This window comes from Vanacampus margaritifer, chromosome 1 (genome assembly GCF_051991255.1).
Source record: "Vanacampus margaritifer isolate UIUO_Vmar chromosome 1, RoL_Vmar_1.0, whole genome shotgun sequence".
NCBI lineage: Eukaryota > Metazoa > Chordata > Actinopteri > Syngnathiformes > Syngnathidae > Vanacampus > Vanacampus margaritifer.
In genome coordinates, this window is record NC_135432.1 from 67,290,793 (window position 1) to 67,311,597 (window position 20,805).

The 20,805-nt window shown below is 42.9% G+C and overlaps 1 protein-coding gene across 11 annotated transcripts in view; it reads left to right on the forward strand.

Moving 5' to 3' along the window:
- Window positions 1-20,805, forward strand: part of fgfr3 (fibroblast growth factor receptor 3) — a 115,536-nt gene that overhangs the window by 93,808 nt on the left and 923 nt on the right. For 5 of the 11 annotated variants that reach the window (XM_077563809.1, XM_077563819.1, XM_077563800.1 and 2 more), the window contains 12 exons: window positions 1,307-1,476; window positions 5,409-5,532; window positions 6,415-6,605; window positions 11,926-12,070; window positions 13,524-13,705; window positions 15,753-15,898; window positions 15,974-16,095; window positions 16,813-16,923; window positions 16,993-17,183; window positions 17,909-18,031; window positions 18,510-18,580; window positions 20,214-20,351. In XM_077563809.1, coding sequence (XP_077419935.1) covers window positions 1,307-1,476; window positions 5,409-5,532; window positions 6,415-6,605; window positions 11,926-12,070; window positions 13,524-13,705; window positions 15,753-15,898; window positions 15,974-16,095; window positions 16,813-16,923; window positions 16,993-17,183; window positions 17,909-18,031; window positions 18,510-18,580; window positions 20,214-20,351 — 1,714 coding nt within the window. Of the gene's footprint in view, window positions 1-1,306; window positions 1,477-5,408; window positions 5,533-6,414; window positions 6,606-10,424; window positions 10,570-11,925; window positions 12,071-13,523; window positions 13,706-15,749; window positions 15,899-15,973; window positions 16,096-16,812; window positions 16,924-16,992; window positions 17,184-17,908; window positions 18,032-18,509; window positions 18,581-20,213; window positions 20,352-20,805 lie in introns of all 11 variants that reach the window. The other 6 variants (XM_077563767.1, XM_077563791.1, XM_077563748.1 and 3 more) reach the window with 4 other exon arrangements.

Below are 20,805 nucleotides of genomic sequence, written 5' to 3' on the forward strand. Positions count from 1 at the left end.
AGAGACGTCTGATGAGCGCTCAAGCGCCTCCTCGGCTTTTGTTGAGTTGAGCTGTGAGCCACACACACATGGGGGGAGGGAGGGGGGGCGGGGTTGTGGAGGGGGGGGGGGCACTGTCATGATTTAGCGCTGGTGTGTGAGAACAAGTCAATAAATCATTTTGGCAGCGTCGTGAATGTAAGGATTGTTGGACACTAGAAAAGAAAGCTTCGGGGCCGTCCGATGTTTTCTGCGAGAGAGAAAAAGAGCCGTCAAAGTTCGTTTAGCAGGGAAGCGGCGTCCTTTCCTGGGGGAGGACGTGGGGGGGGGGGGGGTATCTCGTTTGAGCTCCTCGTCCTCATCCGTGTGTTTTTGCCTCATAAAAGTGACAATTTCAATAGAATGCACGTTAGGGTCTGGAATTGATTTTTTTTTTCCTTTCTATGAGCCGTCTTCTCAACAAGTGCATATATAATAAGTCTGCACACCCCTGTTGAGATTCTAGATTTTGTGATGTAAACAAATTGGAAGAGCAAGATAAGTCATGTCAAAGCTTTTCCTACCATTAATGTCATCTGTAATTAAAATGGTGTCAGCAGACAAGTCATTAACTCCAAATAAACTTCAGATGTTCTTGTAGGCTTTCCTGGTGGAAAAGTTCTTTACTGTAGCATATGTCTCATTTTTACACATCACAAAACTGACATTTGAACAAGCGTGTGCAGACCTTTTATAGCCACTTCCAACTGCCACAACATGGACGCCAATCTTGTAATATAATGACATTTTTTTCCTCAAGCAAAATGTGGCATGAAAAGAAAACTATAAAATATTTTTAATTTTTTCTACAAAAAATGCCTTTTTATAAAATAACTTTAATTTAAAAAATGTAACTGTTTATCTTCAAAAAAAATATTTTTTTTTCTAAAGAAAATGAATGTAGTCTCGTATGACATTTGTCGTTTTTTGAAAAAAAATAAAGAAATTGTAATACATGCTTGTATACAAACAATTTTCTCAAAAAAAAACCCAAAAAAGCCATTTTAGTCTTTTAATCATATGATTTTGTTTCTACCAAAAAAAAAAAATATTTACCCTATTCTAACAATATTTGATCAAAAGTCTTTATAATTGTGTCTTTTCCCGCCGCCCTCCAAAAAATAGTTTTTTCTTTCTTTATTTTTTGTACTGCAACGACATTTTTCTTCCCTAAAATGTCTTTTTCCTGCATTTGAAACCAATTTCGTTAGCAAAAAGACTTTTGAGAAAGTGCTTGTGATTTGCGCACGTTTTTGAAAAGCGCTCGTCTGTGTCGTTCTGCGCACAGAAGCTCCGTACTGGACCAGGCCGGACCGGATGGACAAGAAGCTGCTGGCGGTGCCGGCCGCCAACACGGTCAAGTTCCGCTGCGCGGCGTCGGGCAACCCAACGCCGAGCATCCGCTGGCTGAAGAACGGCCGAGAGTTCAACGGGGAGCAGCGCATGGGCGGCATCAAGGTCGGCCCGCCAAACGCTTCATTTGCATGTCGACCGCCACAGCATCGCTTGCTGTGATTGCGCAACTGCCGGTCACGTGGCAAACGGACGCCATCTTGTTACCCTGCTTGAAACAGAGTTGGCCAGACTCTCGCTCTTTATACGGCTCTGCTGCCTCTAGTGGTGAATGGTATTATTACAACTAAAAACTGCAGTCCGTTTGTTTGTTTTTGTTTTGGGGTTTGTTTTTGGAGGGGGGGGGGGGCGAATTTTGAATGTTGATCGGCAAAGAATTTGGGGGGTTGTTAAAATATAAATAAATGAATTCCTTTTTTTTCACCAGTTGCCCATCTGGGCCGACTAAAAATAGTGTTAAAATCACTCGGTTACATAAAATATACGGAAAGGAAAAAAACAAGCTAAAATGTGAGTATTGGTATAAAAAAAAATCTGTAAAATGTCAAACAAAAATGTCAAAATAAATGACACGTTTGCATTTTTTTTCCTGTTAATTAAGCAACCAACCCCCCCCCCCCCCCGATACCCACCACCCCCACCCCCCCCCCCCCCCCCCCCCCCCCCGTTAGTGCAGCGCGCTGGGCCGGCTTTGCTGGTGAGCTTTTTAGCCAGCAAACATTTTAATCCCCGCTCAGCGAGCCCGCTGCGCCTCACTGCGCCGCACTGCGCCGCGCTCCACGTGGGAGCGTCTAAAAGCGGAGAAAGCGAACCCGCGCGTCTTCTCGCGGCGAATAAAGGTCAGGATCGCCCCGCCGGGCCGCACGCCCTCCGTAGAATTCCGGACCCCCCCACCCCCCCCGGAGCTCCCTCGGCTCGGACCACCAAAATAAATAATGCGGTGTTGAAACCGGAGTGCTGCTGGGATACTCGAACGCTGGCCCGACGCGCGGCGTTGACAGCGAGGCGGCAGCGCCGCCAGCAGCTGCTCGCTCCGCTTTTGTCAGCGTCATCGCCAGCGGGAACGGCGAGCGTCCGTGTGGGAACCCGACGCCGCGGGTTCGTCATTCGGGTTCAACTCCACGTCGTTGGTCACACGCAAGTTGTTTGCGCAAACTCTGACCTCGTGGAGTCGACTGCAATTTATGGCCGAGCCCTCAAATTTCCGCCAAAAGTCCCAATTTTTCCTAATTTTGTTTTGTCCTATTGACAGTGGTTGGAATTGGGACGTGCTTTGTCCTTTCCGGCTTCTTGAGACTTTTTGGTGGCTCTGCTGCTCTTCATCGACAAGCCTACCAAATTTCATGCTTCAAAACTGGATTTGGAGCCTGATTTTATTGATAAATTCTTCAGGGTGATACTGAGGCAAAATATCTGCTTCAGACCAAAATGACCGCCATTTTGCAGGTCTGCGCACGATAGAACATAAAAAAAGAAAAAGACACCAAAATGGCCAACTTTCCGTGTGTTTTTCGTAATGACTTCATGCGACTTTTTTCATTGACTGCCAAATTTCATGTTGCTAAATCAAGCTGGCTTCGGGGCCAGAATTTATTTTTTATTTATTTTTTTTCTCTCTTTTTTTTTCTTTTTCTTTTCAAGGAGAATTTGACAAAAATGTGATTAGGATCATTTGAAGGACCTCTGAAAATGTCCAGAATGAGCCTAAAATGGCCGCCCCAAACCAAAATGGCCGACTGACTTTGTGTGTTCTTTTCAAGTTTGTCTTCTTGAGTCTTTTTTTTTTTTTTTTAGGTGTTCTCGTGATCGTCGTGTCTACCAAATTTCACGTTTTTATGCCAAACTGTGGGCAGATTTTTTTTATTTTTTTAAGTTTTGTTTTGAATGTGATTTGTGTGGTTGAAGTGGTGGGAAAAGTGTTGGCGTTGTCCTTTCAAGAGTTAACGTAAGGAGATCCCGTCGCTATTAACAGTTTACGGAGATCTCCAACATCTGCTCCCAGCGGGCGGCCAGCAGTTGTCCGCACCCCCCCCCTCATATCTTCCCACTCGCACCTGTCGCCAGCACTCCAGCCGCCAGCACTAGCTAAAAAGTTTGCATCCCTGCGTTAGCGTCATGCTAATCCCATGGCCAGCGCTTGGGTTTCATCAGCTGGTCAAGCGGTCCCGCCCTCGGCCAATCACCGGCAGGAAATGAAAGTTGTTTTTCCAATTGGGCCATCATTGCCAGGATGCTGAAACGTCGCAGTTAGCGTGTCAGTTAGCGTCTTAGCTGAGTTGATACTTGAGCTAATGGGGGCTTATTAGCAATAGCTTTGTTTTAGCACATTGTAGAGGGGGTCGTGAGTTTGTCCAGTTGTCCTTAGTTAGTTAGTTGGAAATTCTGCGGGTGTACTTAAATCAGCGTGCCGAGTCCTTTCACATGCAACATCGACACGGGGAAAGTAAGACGTAATCTGCTGATTGAAGGCTGGAAATTCACAAAATGCGATGACAGAGCCCCCGCGATGACCTCCACGGTGACAGGCCTCGCTTAGCCCAGACCCCACCCCCCCCGCTCGCCTCGTCCCCTCCCGGATCCCCTGCTGGGTCTTGGGGGTGACGCGGTCGCCCCCTCTCTTGTTTTGAAGTGACAACCTCATCCCCGAGTGACAGCCGCGCCTAATCCGCTTTGCTGCTCCTGACACAAGCGCGTAAACACGACCACACAATCAGGCCACGCAAGCAACGTTTCGCTCAAAGGCCGAGGGATCGGATCCGTATTGCAGGGTATCGGATCCGTATTGCAGGGTATCGGATCCGTATTGCAGGGTATCGGATCCGTATTGCAGGGTATCGGATCTTGAGGGGCAGAACGTTCATCAAACGTGCTGCAATGTCCCTCAAGTTAATTACTTTTACTTTGGATTTTCTTCATTTTATTTATTTATTTATTTTTGATGTACTGCAAAATAAAAAAAATATTGTTGGTAAATGCTTTATGGCGGTAATTGGTTAAATATTTAAAATTACGTGGATGTTAATTGGGGCAAATTTTAAAGTATTTTTTTTAACATATAATACAAAAATATTTGTTCAAAATGATTACATCAATGGGTGGTTAAATATTTAATGTTTTATAAGTATTGGAATGAAAAGTCAGTGTTCAATATTGTTACTTCAAAAAAAAAGAATTTAATAACAAAAATTGTATGTATTTTATTTTGTTATGATTAACATCAATTAATTATAATTAAATATATTCTAAATAATTAAAATGGGAATGCACATTATTTTATTAGCAATAAAAATCAATCAATATATTTGTTAAAACCCTAAAATATTACTAGAATAAATATTTTTGCATTTTACTTAACTAATAAATATTTCTAATTAATTCAATAATAAATAATGAATTTTTTAAATGATTAAAAAATGGGAAAAATTAAATACAAACATCAATTTTTTTTAAATAGCTAAAATTAGAAATTATAGTCAAATAAATAAAAAATCATATAATTTCAAAAAATTGTGTGCATTATTGGTCTATAAAATATTAGAAATAAAATACAAAAATAAAGTGTCATAAAGTTGACGCAGGTGAACGCCGCGACATCACTGGCGCTGTCGACTTGACCTCTCGTGCTCCTGCGTGGTGGAGTTCTCCAGGGTGATTTGGCGCGTTGGGTGTGACACGTGCTTCGCGTTAGCCGCGCGCGCTAGCCGGCACGGCCAGCCAAGGCAAGAAAAACAAGAAATTCAAGAAAAAGAGCCGAGAGATTTGACGAGCCCACACGGAGGCGTCTTCGCCGCAACTCGGCTTTGCTTTGCACGCCGCGCGCGCGTGTGGCCTGATTCGTGCCACTGGAAAAGAAGCACACGCGCGCAAACATGCGCACGTTCGTCCAGGCGGCAGGCAGCACCCGAGGCTCACTCGAATACGTCGGAAAAAAAGATCTACAATCGGGTCGAAAATGCACAAGTGGGTTCTAAAATCAGGAAAAGGTCCACAAAAGCATCGTCATTGAGGTTTTTGTGTTTTCTCGTTTGTTTGCGCAGCTGCGGCACCAGCAGTGGAGTTTGGTGATGGAGAGCGCCGTGCCGTCGGATCGCGGCAACTACACGTGCGTGGTGCACAACAAGTACGGCACCATCACGCACACCTACCAGCTGGATGTGCTCGGTACGTCGCGACACGCACGCACGCAAACATCGACATAACGGGAGGCATACGCCAACATTTGGGGGGAAAAGATTATTATTATTATTATGGAAAATACACAAATGTTAGAAATGTTGACAAATATTGTCAAAATATTCAACAAAAATACAAAACCAAAAGGGGAAAAAATATATATATATTGTGTGGGGGCTCAAATATTACATGGAATTTTAAACTAAATACACAAGTGGTATCATATAAAAATTAAGAAAATATTTGATGGAAAATAAAAAAAATTGACAAAATGCAAAATGCTATTTTATTCAAAATATGTTTTTAAAATATTTGACAAACTATACAAGTACTAGTGGAAAAAAACTACAATGTGTAATGAAAAATATAACATAAAAAATACACAAATATTCACAAAATACAAAAACAATAAGGCAAAAGAAAAAAATATTAGTAAAAAAAAAATCGAAATATTAATAGAAAAGTACAACAATATTGGATTTTTTTTAAAAATATTTGACAAATGATATTAGATTTAAAAGAAAAAAATGCTGGGAAAGAGAGAGAAAAAAACAAATTTCACTCGTTTCCGCAACCAAAACAAAGACTTTAATCTTAAATCCATAAATTAAATAAATTAATTAATTAATTAATTTAATTAAAGTCCAAATGTTTAGGCAAAAATATTCAACAAAAAATACAAAACCAAAGCATTTTTTCCCCCTCAGATAAATCAGGCAATAAATACACAAATATGCTGAAAAACATCATATTTGCAGGGAAATATTATATATTTTAATATAAATGACTTGACGGACGTGATGCGGATGACATTTGAGGATGGATTGCAGCGAGCGAGCGGCTAACGGCTCGACCCGATGTTGCCTTCAGAGCGCTCGCCGCACAGGCCCATCCTGCAGGCGGGTCTGCCGGCCAATCAGTCGGTGGTGGTCGGCAGCGACGTGGAGTTCCACTGCAAAGTCTACAGCGACGCGCAGCCGCACATCCAGTGGCTCAAGCACATCCAGGTCAACGGCAGCCGCTTCGACGCCGACGGCGGACCCTACGTCAAGATCCTCAAGGTAGGCGACGCTCGCTCGCCGGCGCCTCCGCGGCCAATCCGGTGGCTTCGTGTTGCCTGCCCTCAAATGTTACAAATGACAAAAAGCGTTTTGCGCGTTTGCGGCGGCCGTCCGTCGTGCGTGCGTGCTTCAAATTTGCTAGCAGTTTGTCCTTCAAGCAACACAAAATGGCCGCTCCTGTGTGTTTTCAAACATGACTTATTGAGACTTTTTTGCGGGTTTACAAATGAAAGACATGTCGACGAAATTCCACGTTGCCAAGTCAAACTGCTTTTGGGGGAGGATTTTTATTTTTTTTTACGTCAAATTCTCTAACGTGCCATAGAGGCAAAATGGCTGCTTCGACCCAAAATGGCTGACTTCCTGTGTCTTTTCAGGGATGAGTTCTTGAACCCTTTTTTGTTTGTACGTCTGCTAATGATGGTCATGCCTGCCAAATTGCCAAAACAAACCGGTAGCGTTCTTGAGGCAGAATGGCGGCTTCAATCAAAATGGCCGCCGCCCAAGATGAAAATGGCTACCAAATTTCACATGAGTCAAACTGTCTGTGGGGGATGTGGAGTCCTAAAAAAAGAGTTGAGTCCAGTCTTGTTTATGTTCGACTGGTGGCCGTGTGGACTTTTGAAGGTTTGCCGAGAATAGTCACTGAGGGCGACGCCCTAAAACCCGTGTTTTCTTTTTTTTTTTTTTTTTTTTACAAAGACTCCCACACTTTCATTCCGCCTCCTCCGTTTCTTTTTCAAGGTGGCCGCCGAGTGAGCGAGGGAATTAAGCAAACATCTGCTTTGGACTAAGTTAACTGCTGCGGTGGCGGCAGCGCAGGCGGAGACGCGGAGAGGCGGAGACGCGGGGAGGCGGAGTGGCGGCCTCCGCTAACCGCCGCTAACCGCCGCTGCCGTCACATGTCCTGCGTCGCGTGGGTTTTTGTTTTTTCGGCAGCAGCAGGAGGAGGAGGAGGAGGAGGAGGAGGAGGAGGCGAGCCCAAAAAAAGCCTTGGAAAAAATGAGCGTAGGGTGCGAGGAAGGGCAGAGTCAGCACAGACCAAAGTGTGACAGCGAGGACGACAAAAAACGGAGCGGCCGAGACTTTTCCGAAGATTCCCGTGTCGATGAACCAACTCGGGAATATTTGATACAGCAAACGTGATCGTTTGCGTTGCGAGCAAAACAGCAGTTGACCCAAAAGCTCGTTGATGCGCGACGTGAGAGATTTCCGCTTGAAACCCAAACGTGGTTTTGGGAACGGTTTCTCCATGATGGACTTTGACTTTCATGTTGCTAAGCCAAGATGACTTCAAGGGAGTTGTTGTTTATTTTTAATAATGATGATGATTGAAGAGGACAAAACTGAGCCGAAATGGCTTTTTTTACACCAAAATGGCCGACTTTCTACACTCTAAAAAGAGAATTGTTGGACCAATTTCAGATTAAAAATTGAATTGTTGACCAACTTTTAAAAAATGGCTTCAGTTATATTAGCCATTTTATTTTTTTAGTTAAGTAAGCTAGTTTGACGTTATTTTAGGTTACGTTATGGACCGCTAGGCAACATTAAGTGAGGTTACGTTTCATGCACTTAAACGAGTTGAGGTTACATTTTAGAGGTAACATTATGTTTGGTTATATTACATGAGTTTATGTTACATTAAAAAGTGAAAGCGTTTAAGCTAGGCTACGTTGCGTTTGGCTAAGTTTGGCTACCTTATGCTTGATCACGTTAAGTTAGGTTATGTTAAGTTATCTTGGGTTAGTTTAGGTTATGTTAGGTTAAGTCACAATATGGTAGCTGATTCTCATTCTCAACCTTTTTTTTTTTTCCTTTTTTCTTCGAAAGATTTTCCTTTCCAGCTGTCAACGTGTACTGCAGCTGTACGCTCTGCTGCCGTATCTTGATACCTCGCAAAGACGAAGCCGTGACCGTGAGGGGAGAGAAGATGGCGAGAGAGGAGGGCGGGGCGGGAGGCGAGCCTGTCGGCCCAAACCGCGGCTCGGCGCTCTATTTCGGAGCGCCGCATAATTGAAACCGTATTTAGCCGCTGGTGCGTGTGCGTGTGCGTGTGCGCCGCCATCCATTCATTGAGCCGTCATGTCGCGTGTGGCGCTTCAGCGTATCGTTAAGTGGGCGGGGGGTGAAAAGGGGGGCGGAGCTGGAGGCTTCATGAATCCTTCTTTGATGGCTGGAAAAGAAAAAGATTTTTTTTTTTTTTTTTTAAAAAGCAAACGACTCGCCCAACGGCGTCTGCAGCTCAGCCGTTCATTTTCACAACAACCGCAGCATAAAACTCACAATGTTTGTGTGTTTACGCTCACGCGTCGTAATTCAAATCGTATTTGCATGTTTTTTATGACTTTCTGTATCGATGTTGATGTTGCAGTAGTTTCCTCTTTTGTGCGTGCGTGCTTTAACCACAACATTAGGTACGCCTGTGCTGACTCGTTGTTGACCCTGGCCAAAGGTTCAAATGTGCTCAAAATGGCCTTTGGCTTCCATTTAGGAACATCGGCAGCCCTGAAAAGTCTTCAATTAGATTTTATTAGCAATTAAAGTTGTTCAAGTAGATCAATGTGGTCTTATAAGTTATGAAAAAAAAAAAAAAAGTCTTGCGTTTTTGCACACGTCTCAAAAAGTGGACAGAAAAAGTCTAAAAATAAATGAATACATAAAAGAAAGAAACGTTTTTGGGATCGAGTGAAAAGTCTTAAGATTCACTTGAAATTCTTTAAAAAAAAAAATAATAATAACATAAGTCTTAACTCTTTGACTGCCAAAAACATTAAATAACGTTTAGTAAAATCCTAGGGAGGAGTGCCAAAGACGTTAAAAGACGTTTGTTTAAAAACAGAGGTGAAACTAACCATTTTCTATTGTTGATTACTGAAAAACGGAATAAGGTAGAAACAAACTTGTTTTTTCTGATGAAAGATGAGAGTCCAATCTTTCATTTGGTAGTATGTGTGTTTCCATAGTCCAAACACATAATTTTCTGTGGACCTTGAAAGATCAGTCAAAATGCTTAAATCGGCTGGCACCCACGGCATCCCTTTTCTGAAAACGTCTGGAAGTCAAAGAGTTAAATGAGTCAACTGGATCCGAGAATCCAAAACAATCGGAACAGCCTTCAAACATTTAAAAAAAAAAATTGTACACGTCTCAAGTGATCCTCTTCAATTCCCTTCAATTCTTTAGTTTGTATTTGCCTTTAAATGTTGTATTTTTAATCATGTGAAGCACATTGAGTTATTTTATGCATGAAATGTGCTACATCAATAAAAGTTGCGTTGCCTTGCCGGAAATTTGGTCAAATTGGTCTTAATGAACTTAAATTTGATTAACTCTGACATTTCACCAAAATGACCTTTAAAGTCTGAACATTTGATCAAAGCAAAGTGGCCTTAAGGTCTTCAATAAAAAAAAAGAAGTAGATATAAAATGTCAAAAATGTGATCAAATAGCCTTAAAATGTTTTAATATGGAACAATGTGACTTTAATTTGATGAAATTGGTCTTCAAATTTGATTCAGATTAAAACCATCTGGAAAAGAATTACATTTGATGAAAATTGCCCAAAACGATTTTGAATTCCATCAAAATGACCTTAGAAAATGTCAACATTTGATGAACTTGGCCTTTTAAAATGTGATCTGTGATCACGGCCTTGAGCTTTGCGCAGGTGTGCCTAATAAAGTGGCCCGCACGTGTCCGGATGACGGTGGAGCCACTTAACTCCCTGCATGATTCCCACGCGACGGAACGGAAGGCCGCGGTTAGCTTAGCATGTAGCGTCAGCCTGTGCATTTGAATGTGTCCCATTGTTTGCAGAGCGTAGTGAGCGAGCGCGCCGAGGCCCGGCACACGCTCAAACTGTCCAACGTGACAGAGCCGGACGCCGGCAAGTACTGGTGCCGCGCCACAAACTTTGTAGGCAGGTCGCAAAACGCCTTCTGGCTCAAAATTCAGCGAGCAGGTAACAGCCAAAGAACCTCTCACCCGCGTCTGTGTGTGTCCTCCTTTTCTCTTGGGGCGCTCGCCGTGGTTTCGTCTGCTGCTGCTGCTGGCTTGGTTCGGCCCGCCGTCCTCGTCCCGTGTCCGGCGCGTTCGCCAAACTAATATTGATCAAGTATATCTCGAATTGGAAGAAGGAGAAAGCAAAAAAAAACAGCCCACAGCTTTCAATCTTCTAACAGTAAGATTTTGGGGGGCGGCCCTGGGTTCGATAAAATCCACCTGTGTTCTGGGGGGCAAACAAGACACTTTCTATTTTGTCAAAGTAGCCTTAAAATAGCTTAAAATCTCATCTGAAAGTCTTAATCATGCGAATTATTGGATCAAAAAGGTTTGAATTTGATCACAAAAGTCTTCAATTTGATCAAAGTAGCCTTAAAAAGTTAAAAAGGTGATCAAAGTCAACTTAAAAAGTGTTAGCTGAGTAGTCTAAAAAAAATGCTTATACTTTTATCTATCAGCCATAAAGTCTTGAATTTGAGTAAAGTAAAAAAAAAAAAAAGTTTTTGGATTTAAATTGGTTTAACAAGTTTAAAATTCATAAAGTCAACTTAAAAAGGCTTAGATTTTGTCTTGAGTGGTAAAAAAATATATATTTTTTATCTAAGTCATTAAAAGTCTTGAATTTGAGTAAAGTAAAAAAAAAAAAAAGTTTTGGGATTTAAATTGCTTTAACAAGTTTAAAATTCATAAAGTCAACTTAAAAAGGCTTAGATTTTCTCTTGAGTGGTAAAAAAATATATATTTTTATCTAAGTTATTAAAAGTCTTGAATTTGATTTAGGAAGTTTAGGAATTTGATCAAATTGATAAAAAAAAAAAATCTGAGTCGCCTTCAAAAGTCTGATTTTGATTATAGTAACCTTCAAAAAGTCCTCAATTTGATGTGATCGTCTTTGAAATCCTTCATTTTGGTCAAAGTCTTAGAATTTGATCCGAATGCCCTTGAAATAAATCGATAAAAATGAAAAGTCTTGAATGTGATTAAAGTAGTCGGAAATGTCAAATGAGTCTTGAAAATAAACTCGAAAAAAAATTGAAAATAAATAGAAATAAAACGATGACTCAAAGTTGACGTCACCATTTTTGCTTCAAACGGACGTCCTGGTAAGTCCGAGAAATGTTTGCATCGTTTGTGGTTGGTGACTTTTGCGCTTGGGTGTCTTCTGGTGCGTCCTTTTGGCATTTGTTGTGTTTCAGCTGCTGTTTGGTGCTTTCTTGACGGTCCTTCCTTCCTTCCTTCCTTCCTTCCTTCCTTCCTTCCTTCCTTCCTTCCTTCCTTCCTTCCTTCCTTCCTTCCTTCCTTCCTTTCCCTCCAGACGGCCGGCATTAACACCACGGACAACGAGCTGGAGGTGCTGCTGGTGTCCAACGTGTCTTTGGACGACGCGGGCGAGTACACTTGCCTGGCGGGGAACTCTATCGGCTTTACTCACCACACTGCTTGGCTCACGGTGCTCCCAGGTACCCGGCGCTGGCGCCGACAAACACACCGCTGCTCCAACTCTGTCCAGCGACCGCGTCGTGTGTGATTTGAGCTGCTGAGGACGACGGTCGGCCAACTCGGTGCGGCTTTGCTTCCGTAGGCGTGGAAATCAGGATTAAAGAGGATTTGATGGTTGATCATCTTCAGCAAAAAAAAATGAGATGGGCTGAAATACTTCATGCTTTCATTCATCCTCAACCAAATTTAGCGTCAAGGAAATGAGTGAGGCGGAATCACACCCAGAACAAAATACTCTGCGCAAAATATAGTTAAAAAAATAAAGCTAAAAACTTAAGTTAGCCCATTCTAGTTCTCAGCAGCTCGTTTGTGATAACAACAAAATGTTTATTTGTTTATTTTTTATGTTTGTACTCTTTTTTTTTTTATTGAAAACAAGTCACTCCTCACATTTTGGGTTCCCACTAGCAGCATTAGCGATAGCGTCGCTAGCTAACAGGATGAAGTGGTCTTAAGCTCCGTACCTCACTGAGCGGCCGACCGAGGCTTGGGCGCGATTGCCGACGTGTCCAATGTCGCGTCTTTGTCACGGATTGTCAAAGGTTGCGAGCGGTTGAGTTTTTCTTGCCACCAAGAAATTTGGAACTTCAAAACTGTTTGCAAACATTTTTGCTCCCGTTTGCCAACTGAAATGAAAAAACACTTTCGTCGTGTTCGAAAACAATCGCCGCTCAGTGAAGATATCAAATCACGATGATAAAAGACGTTGCAGTTAGCATGTTAGCAGTTAGCAATTTAGTCGGAATATCCTTAAAAATGTATATTTAATCCAAAAAGTCTTAGTGGATTACATTGGATCAAAGTCTGACATTAGATCCAAATGGTCATGAAATATTTTTCAAGTCACCTTGAAAAGACAAATTTCACGTGCAGACGATTTGGTCCTTGTTCCAAACGTGACGAGACGAGAGCGCTTCAAGCCCATTTCAAGCTGCTAGCGTGAAAACAACAAGTGGGCCCCGCCCCCTTTTGTGGAAGTGTAAACACTTGCAATGAAACGCTCCGATCTGATTGGCTCAGCTAAAAGTTCTTCTTCTTGAATTGGACAAAGCGCAGCTAAAATCGACCTTTTCAAATATTATAATTCTACAACCAAGCATCTGTGAGGAAGCTTTTTTTCGTGTGCGTGTTGATGATGATGATGATGATGATGATGATGATGATGATGATGTTGTTGTTGTGTTGCTAATTGTCTCCCTGGGGAGCAAGTTGCAATTACCTGCTGCAGGGCAACTAAAAAAACACAACACAACAACACTGGACAACATGGAGAGAACATTATTTTGATCTCATTAACTAAATGGATTATTTGCTTTATTTTGAAAAAAAAAAAAAAAATGTTTTGCTCATACATTTTGTCAATGAGGACATCAAAAGCAGTCGTATCGATTCCGAATGTTGTGCTTTGCCAAGCGGCCGGCCCGGAGAAGGAGGACTACTACGCCGACATCCTGATCTACGTGACGGGCTGCGTGCTCTTCATCCTGGCGGTGGTCATCGTCGTGTTGTGCCGCATGCGCATGAGCGCGCACAAGACGCTGCCCGAGCCGCCCGTGCAGAAGCTCTCAAAGTTCCCGCTCAAGAGACAGGTAACAGAAAGTAGATACCAGATTTGCAACGCCCCCGCCAAACGAGCCCCATGAACACGATGAACCTTCAAACCGCTCCAAATGATCCGAATCGATCGCCTTTGATTCCTTCTTGTTCTTGTTCTTGTTCTTGTTCCTGTTCCTGTTCCTGTTCTTGTTCCCGTTCCCGTTCTCGTTCTCGTTCCTGTCCCGTTCCGGTTCCTGTTCTTGTTCTTGTTCCTGTTCCTGTTCCTGTTCTTGTTCCCGTTCTCGTTCCTGTCCTGTTGCCGTTCCCATTCCGGTTCCTGTTCTTGTTCCTGTTCCTGTTCCTGTTCTTGTTCTTGTTCTTGTTCTTGTTCTTGTTCTTGTTCCTGTTCCTGTTCTTGTTCCCGTTCTCGTTCTCGTTCCTGTCCCGTTCCGGTTCCTGTTCTTGTTCTTGTTCCTGTTCCTGTTCTTGTTCCCGTTCTCGTTCTCGTTCCTGTCCTGTTGCCGTTCCGGTTCCTGTTCTTGTTCCTGTTCCTGTTCTTGTTCCTGTTCCTGTTCCTGTTCTTGTTCCTGTTCCTGTTCCTGTTCCTGTTCTTGTTCTTGTCGTCTCCTCGCCGTCATTTTGGAATAACTCTCATAGAAAGCCAAAGAAAAAGAACAAAGATGTTTGTAGCTTTTGATTTTGGCTTCCTGTTTGCTGCAGCGACGTTGGAAGTGGTCTGGCTTCTTCTTTTTCTTCTTCTTCTTTTTCTTCTTCTTCTTCGCTCTTCGATTTTATTGCATTCTTGTGTAATCTTTGCTCGCTTTTCGTCCCGCTAATCTCCCGCCGAATTCTCTCCTTGTGTTTTTTTTCATAAGCAACTAAATCTCCCGCAAAGCTCCTGGCATTTTCTCGCACATATTACTTTTCAGGCCAAGCAAATTTGGACCTGGACTCTTTTTCTTTTTTTTTCTTTTTTCCTCCCTGATCTGTGGCAACGTTTTTCTTGTCATTTTTGCTTCAGTCGACAACTTGTTGGTTCCTAGTTTGGAGACGCCAAAGCAGATCCGTCAGGACGCCGGCAGGAAGCGGAATTTTGTAAACGGGCTGCACCGAAGCTTCCTTTTGCATTTGTCTTGCTTGTTGCTTCCATTTGTTACTTCCTGCTTCCACCTGCCATCATCAGTCATCGCCGGCTTGCTTGGAATTCAAATCAAACGTTTGACATCAAGGATGAAGAAACTAGTTTAGTTAGTGAGCTAGTCAGTTGACAGTTTGTCTTTTAGTTTGTCAGTCAGCGGGTCATTTTCTAGGTTCATTCATTACACTACTATATTTGCCTCTTAACTCATTGACTGGCAGCCATCTTCACTGAAGCAATCCCCTTCGCTCCCGGCTGTTTGACTGGATTTGGACTGATGTAAGGTTGCAAGGTAGCTAGTCAATCAGTTGGTTAGTTAATTTCTGTATTGGTTAGTTAGTTATTCATTGTGTGAAAGACAGTCCGTTGTGTAGTTAGACTGCTAACTTGTTGTTTTGTTTGTTAGGAAGGTGGTCAATTAATTAGTTACTCAGTTAATGAGTTAGTTTGTTTGCTCGTTCATTAGCAGTTGGTTTGTTAGATAATCAGGGTTAGTCAGTTATGTTAGTCAGACGGTTATTTTCTTGCTTAGTTCCACTCTTAGTTCCTTTGTTAGCTAACTAGCCAGTTAATTAGTTACTTCAATCAGTTAACCAGTCAGTTTGTTTGTTTATTCGTCCGTCTGTCCGGATAATAGGTCAGTTCTAACGTTCATCTTTTAGTTAGTTAGTTAGTGAATTAGGTAGGTAGTTAGTAGGTTCGTCAGTCAGTTAATTAATATGTTAGTCAGTTCCTTTTTTTTCAATAGTGATGGTTAGTTGCGGTTTGCTGAGTTTCTACTTGTATGCTAAAACTTTCCAGTCTGCAGCTTGAAGTCAACTTTGGGTGACCTTCAGTGAAAAACCGCTGACAAATTGTAATTCCGCATCAAGTTTCCTCCGCGCCCTCCGCGTAGCGACGTTCCCGGCGCGGCGGCCGTTCCAGCGACGATAACATTCTCCCGTGGTTTGTGTTTGGCCCCCAAGCAGGTGTCCTTGGATTCCAACTCGTCCATGAACTCCAACACGCCGCTGGTGAGGATCGCGCGGCTGTCGTCCGGCGACGGGCCCGCGCTGGCCAACGTCTCGGAGCTGGAGTTGCCCTCCGACCCCAAGTGGGAGTTTTCCCGAGCGCGGTGAGGAGCCGCATGCTCGGCCTTCCGCTTAGCTTAGCTTAGCCGCGTGCTAACCTTCCCTTGCTGCTTTCCCAGGCTGACCCTGGGGAAGCCGCTGGGCGAGGGCTGCTTCGGTCAGGTGGTGATGGCCGAGGCCATCGGCGTCGACAAGGAGAAGCCCAACAAGCCGCTGACGGTCGCCGTGAAAATGCTGAAAGGTGAGCCCGTCGCCTCAACGCATTTTTTAGCTTTCCGTCGTCATACGGCTCCGCAGTCTAAGCCAGGCTTTTCCATCTGGTAGTAGCGGTCGCTCGCGACGTAGTTCAAGACAGCAAGGTTAAGAAAAAACTAACATTTAAAAAACAAGTTTGTTTATAAATATAAATCGAAATAAAATAAAAACGAAAATGCTTTTTAGAAAACGATTGAAAAGAGATACAATGCTGCCATCTGCTGGCCATAGTTAGTGGCTGTTTATAGGGATTTTACAACCCAATGACAAGGCAGCGCTGCACAGGCCCATTGAGAGGAAGGGGGAAAAAAACGTCAATTAACGTTTTTGGCGGCATTCATTTGGATTTTAGTGTACGTCATTAAACGTTCTTGGCGATAAAAGAGTTAATTACACCGTCCTTGTATGGCACGGCACAAATCTCTGCCGTTAGTGGCTAGCAGCTAGCTATTAGCATTAGTAACGGGTGCCTAAATGAGTTTGACAGCTGGTACCTGACTTGCTTTCTCCATTCTTGACCAAAGCTACTTTGTAATTCGCGTTCCACGTTTAAAGGAAGGAAATGTGTCACAAATTGCACTTTGAAATCTTTTCAATTATGAGGGAAAAAAAAGATCCCTACAAACTTTGCCCATTAATGAAATAGAATCCAAGCTGAGCGCTTCACTTCTTCCTCCCGTCTTCCTTCTCCGCCTCGTCTCAGATGACGCGACGGATAAAGATTTGTCGGACCTGGTGTCTGAGATGGAGATGATGAAGATGATCGGCAAACACAAAAACATCATCAACCTGCTGGGAGCCTGCACGCAAGACGGTGAGGCCCCGCCGCTAACCCCCCCTTTAGCATGCTAATGACCTGGAAGTAAGCACGCACTGGCTGCAGGTCCGCTCTACGTTCTGGTGGAGTACGCCTCCAAAGGCAACCTGAGGGAGTACCTGAGGGCGCGTCGGCCGCCGGGCATGGACTACTCCTTCGACCCCTGCAAAATACCCGACGAGCAGCTCACCTTCAAAGACTTGGTGTCCTGCGCCTACCAGGTGGCCCGAGGCATGGAGTACCTGGCCTCGCAGAAGGTCGGTCCCGTGCGGATTGACAGCACCAGCGCAAGTTGCAGCTGTCAAAAATAGAGAGGATTTAATGGGTGTTCCGCAAGGCACGACGTTAGGCCCCACACAATTTGGCGTTCTAAAATAGGCTGCGTCTAAAATTGCAGCTGACAAAAAATGTTGACAGATAAAACATTGTGTTAACATTTTGAGAAAAATACTCACTTAATGATTTGAAAAAGTTGGAATCTTATAAGAAATTGGCAAAAAAAAAACATTCAGAAGAAAAGTTGTAATGTTACACCAAAGCACGACGGTAGGGATCATGATGTTTACATTCCACATTTAAATAAACTGATAAAGATGAGGGGGGAAATAATGTTAATAAAAATTCCCCAACATTACAAGAAAATTTGTTGAAAAACAATTGAGATAAAAGAAAAAGTCATACTAGTTTGAGCGGAAAAAAAAAGTTTACAAAAATGATAATATTATGTGGAAAAAAAATTATTATTAGAAAAAAAAAAAGGTTTAAATCGAACAAGAAAAAGTCTCATTCTAATAATTGTGAGAAAAAGTTGTGATTAAAAGAAAAAAGTTGCACTCCAGTCGTGCACCTTGAAAAACCTTCGTTACACAAAAAAGTCTTACGAGAAAAGCGTTTGTCAGAAGACAAAAGTTTCGTTTTTCGTATCGTTGCGGCGCAAGCGGGCGGCTCTGACGCATCCGTTGTGGTTTTGCTTCCATCGCAGTGCATCCATCGAGACCTGGCGGCCAGGAACGTCCTGGTGACGGACGACAACGTCATGAAGATCGCCGACTTCGGCCTGGCCAGAGACGTGCACAACATCGACTACTACAAGAAGACCACCAACGTGAGAGCGATTTTCTTTTCAGCAAGAAGCACTTCGTGTTCGAACGGGAGGACTTTGATCGTGTCATGAGACGGCAGCGCAACGCCAAAATAAATTGTAACGTTAGCAAAGAAGGACAGAATGTTACAAGAAATATGTAAAAGTGCACGAGAAAAGAAATGTCAGAGAAAAAGTTGTAAAATTACAATAAAAAAAAAAACGAATCCCGCTCGGTGGCCTTGACTCGGGACGCCGCCGCCTCCTCAGCTCACGAGCAAAAAAGTGGTCAGAATAAGAATGGCACAAAGTTATGAGAAAAGAAAAGAAAAAATTTGGGGGAAAAAGCTGCTAAGATCGGAGGAGAGAAAAAAAATCCTACAAAAAAAACTGTGGCAAAAAAAAATTGTACTGAAACTTTCGGGGCTACAAAAATAGGAAGAGTTTTTGTGAATTGTTTGCTTTTGTTGACTTTTTCTTTTTTTCCCGTGGTGCCGCTCAGGGTCGTCTCCCCGTGAAGTGGATGGCACCGGAGGCGCTCTTCGACCGGGTGTACACACACCAGAGCGACGTGTGAGTTTCCCGTCTCGCCGCTCGCTGGCATCGACGCAACGCGGCGGGAATCCGGACCTTGTTGAAATATCCCGCCCCGGCGCGGCGCGTTAGCGTCAGCGGCTCAGCGGCCCCGTTGTCCAATTGGCAAATTGGAATCCCCGGCTCCTCCCATATCGGCGGCGGCGGCGCATTCCTGAGCGCGTTTGTTCTGCGTGCTCCGTAATCTCGCCGCACGACATCAGAGGGAGCCGAGCGGCGCGGGGCCGAGCCGTCTTAGCCGCGTTTTCACGGCCTAAATCCGCAGCGTGAGAGATAAGAGCGCGTCCGCATCTTCCCTCGGGGATATTTTTCCGCCAGGATTTAAAGGTCAGGGGTCACAAAGGCACACGCGTGCGTACTAGTCACACAAAATGGACCAGTTGGAGGGGGAAAAAAAAGTCATAGAGGAAGTTTAGAAGGTTTGACAATTTACAAATGTTGGGGGAAAAAAAAAAAAGTCATACTAGTATGACTACAAAAATGTGTTCATGTATTGGAAAAAAGTTGTAATGCTACAAGAAAAAAGATAACATGGTTTGTTATGAGAGAGATAAAAAATGGAAAGGAAAGTAGAAAAAGAAAAAAGAAAATTTTGTTAAGAAAAAAAGTCGGAATTCTAAATTAAAAATCATCACATAGCAGTGATAAAATTGTCGTAATAATAAAAAAAACTGTTACAGGGAAAAAATTGACAGAAAATTATAAGAAAAAAAGTCTGACTGTTACAACAGAATAAAATGTCAAATTTCACTTGACAATTTGAAAGGCTCGGAGAAAAATGTGCTAATCTTCTTAGTAGAAAAAGTTGTAACAAGAGAAAAGTCGTATGTTAATTGAATTTTTTTGGGGGAAAATACAACAAAAATTAACGTTAAAAGAAATTACATTTCTTTAAAAATTTGGAAAGTTACAACAAAAAGTCATAAAAGTTAGAATAGTCAATTTTAAGAAGAATTAAAATGCTATGACAAAAATCACAATGTGATTTAAAAAAAAAAAAAAATGAAGAAAGTTGTAAAAGCTATGAAAGAAAACTTGGAATGTTTACAGAAAACAAAAAAAAGGGACTGAACTGGGAAAAAAAACCTAATGTTACGAGAAAGTTGTGTTCTGTGCACAAGAGAATGTTTTCCGAGGCGAGACGCTGCCTGTCAACATCTTCGCCCGGCGTGTGCGTGCGTGCGTGCGCGCGTGCGTGCGTGCGTGTGAGATTCCGACACACTGGGAAAGAATCCCGCCCGCTGCTGTGTTTTTCCAGCAGGCCTGCATTTACAAAGTGGGTCGTCCATCCAGCCGGCCGGGCCGCGCAAATACTCCAGAACAGTAGTGGAAACCCCCCCCCCCCCCCAGACCCCCCCGTTCTTCATCTCAAGGCCACAATATTAGCACAGTCTGAGTTTGGGGTCCAGCGTGGATCATTTGGTGGAAGCGTTCAATGAGAAGCACAAGAATAGCGCGGCGGGCGGCAGAAAGCGATGAGGAAAAAGTTGCAAAGTTATGAAAGTCAATTTGAAAATATCGTTGTGAGAAAAGGTTGAAATTACGAATATCATATAAAGATCAAATGCGTGCGTCCGTCATGATGACTTTTGTGGCGTGTTTGTGCGAGCAGGTGGTCTTACGGCGTGTTACTGTGGGAGATCTTCACGCTGGGGGGGTCGCCGTACCCGGGCATCCCCGTCGAGGAACTCTTCAAGCTGCTCAAGGAGGGACACCGCATGGACAAACCCGCGAACTGCACCCACGAGCTGTGAGTCGCGCAACATTCACGCAAAGTTCACATGGGGAAAAAAAAGAAAAAAAAAGCTGCGTGACGTTACCAGAAAATCAATTTGGATTAAAAAAATTTTTTTTAATGATTTGAAGAAAAAAAAAAAATTCATGTTAAAAAAAAAAAAAAGTCAAAAAGAAACAATCAAGTTGTAATATAATGTGCCCAGAATGCTGGAAAAAAAAAAGTTGAGGGAAAAATGTTACCCAAAAAAGTTTCATCATTAGAAGTCATATTACAAGAAAGTAGTTAAATTAGGAGGATTTTATTAAAAGTTATTAGAGTAAATTCCTTATAATATTTGGGAAAAATTGTAATCATTTTACCAGAAAAAGTTAATATTACAAGAAATGAATGTGGAAACATTTTGCAATGCTACGACAAGTCGTAAAGAAATAGGAACAAAAGTTGCAAAGCTAATAGAAAGTCCGAA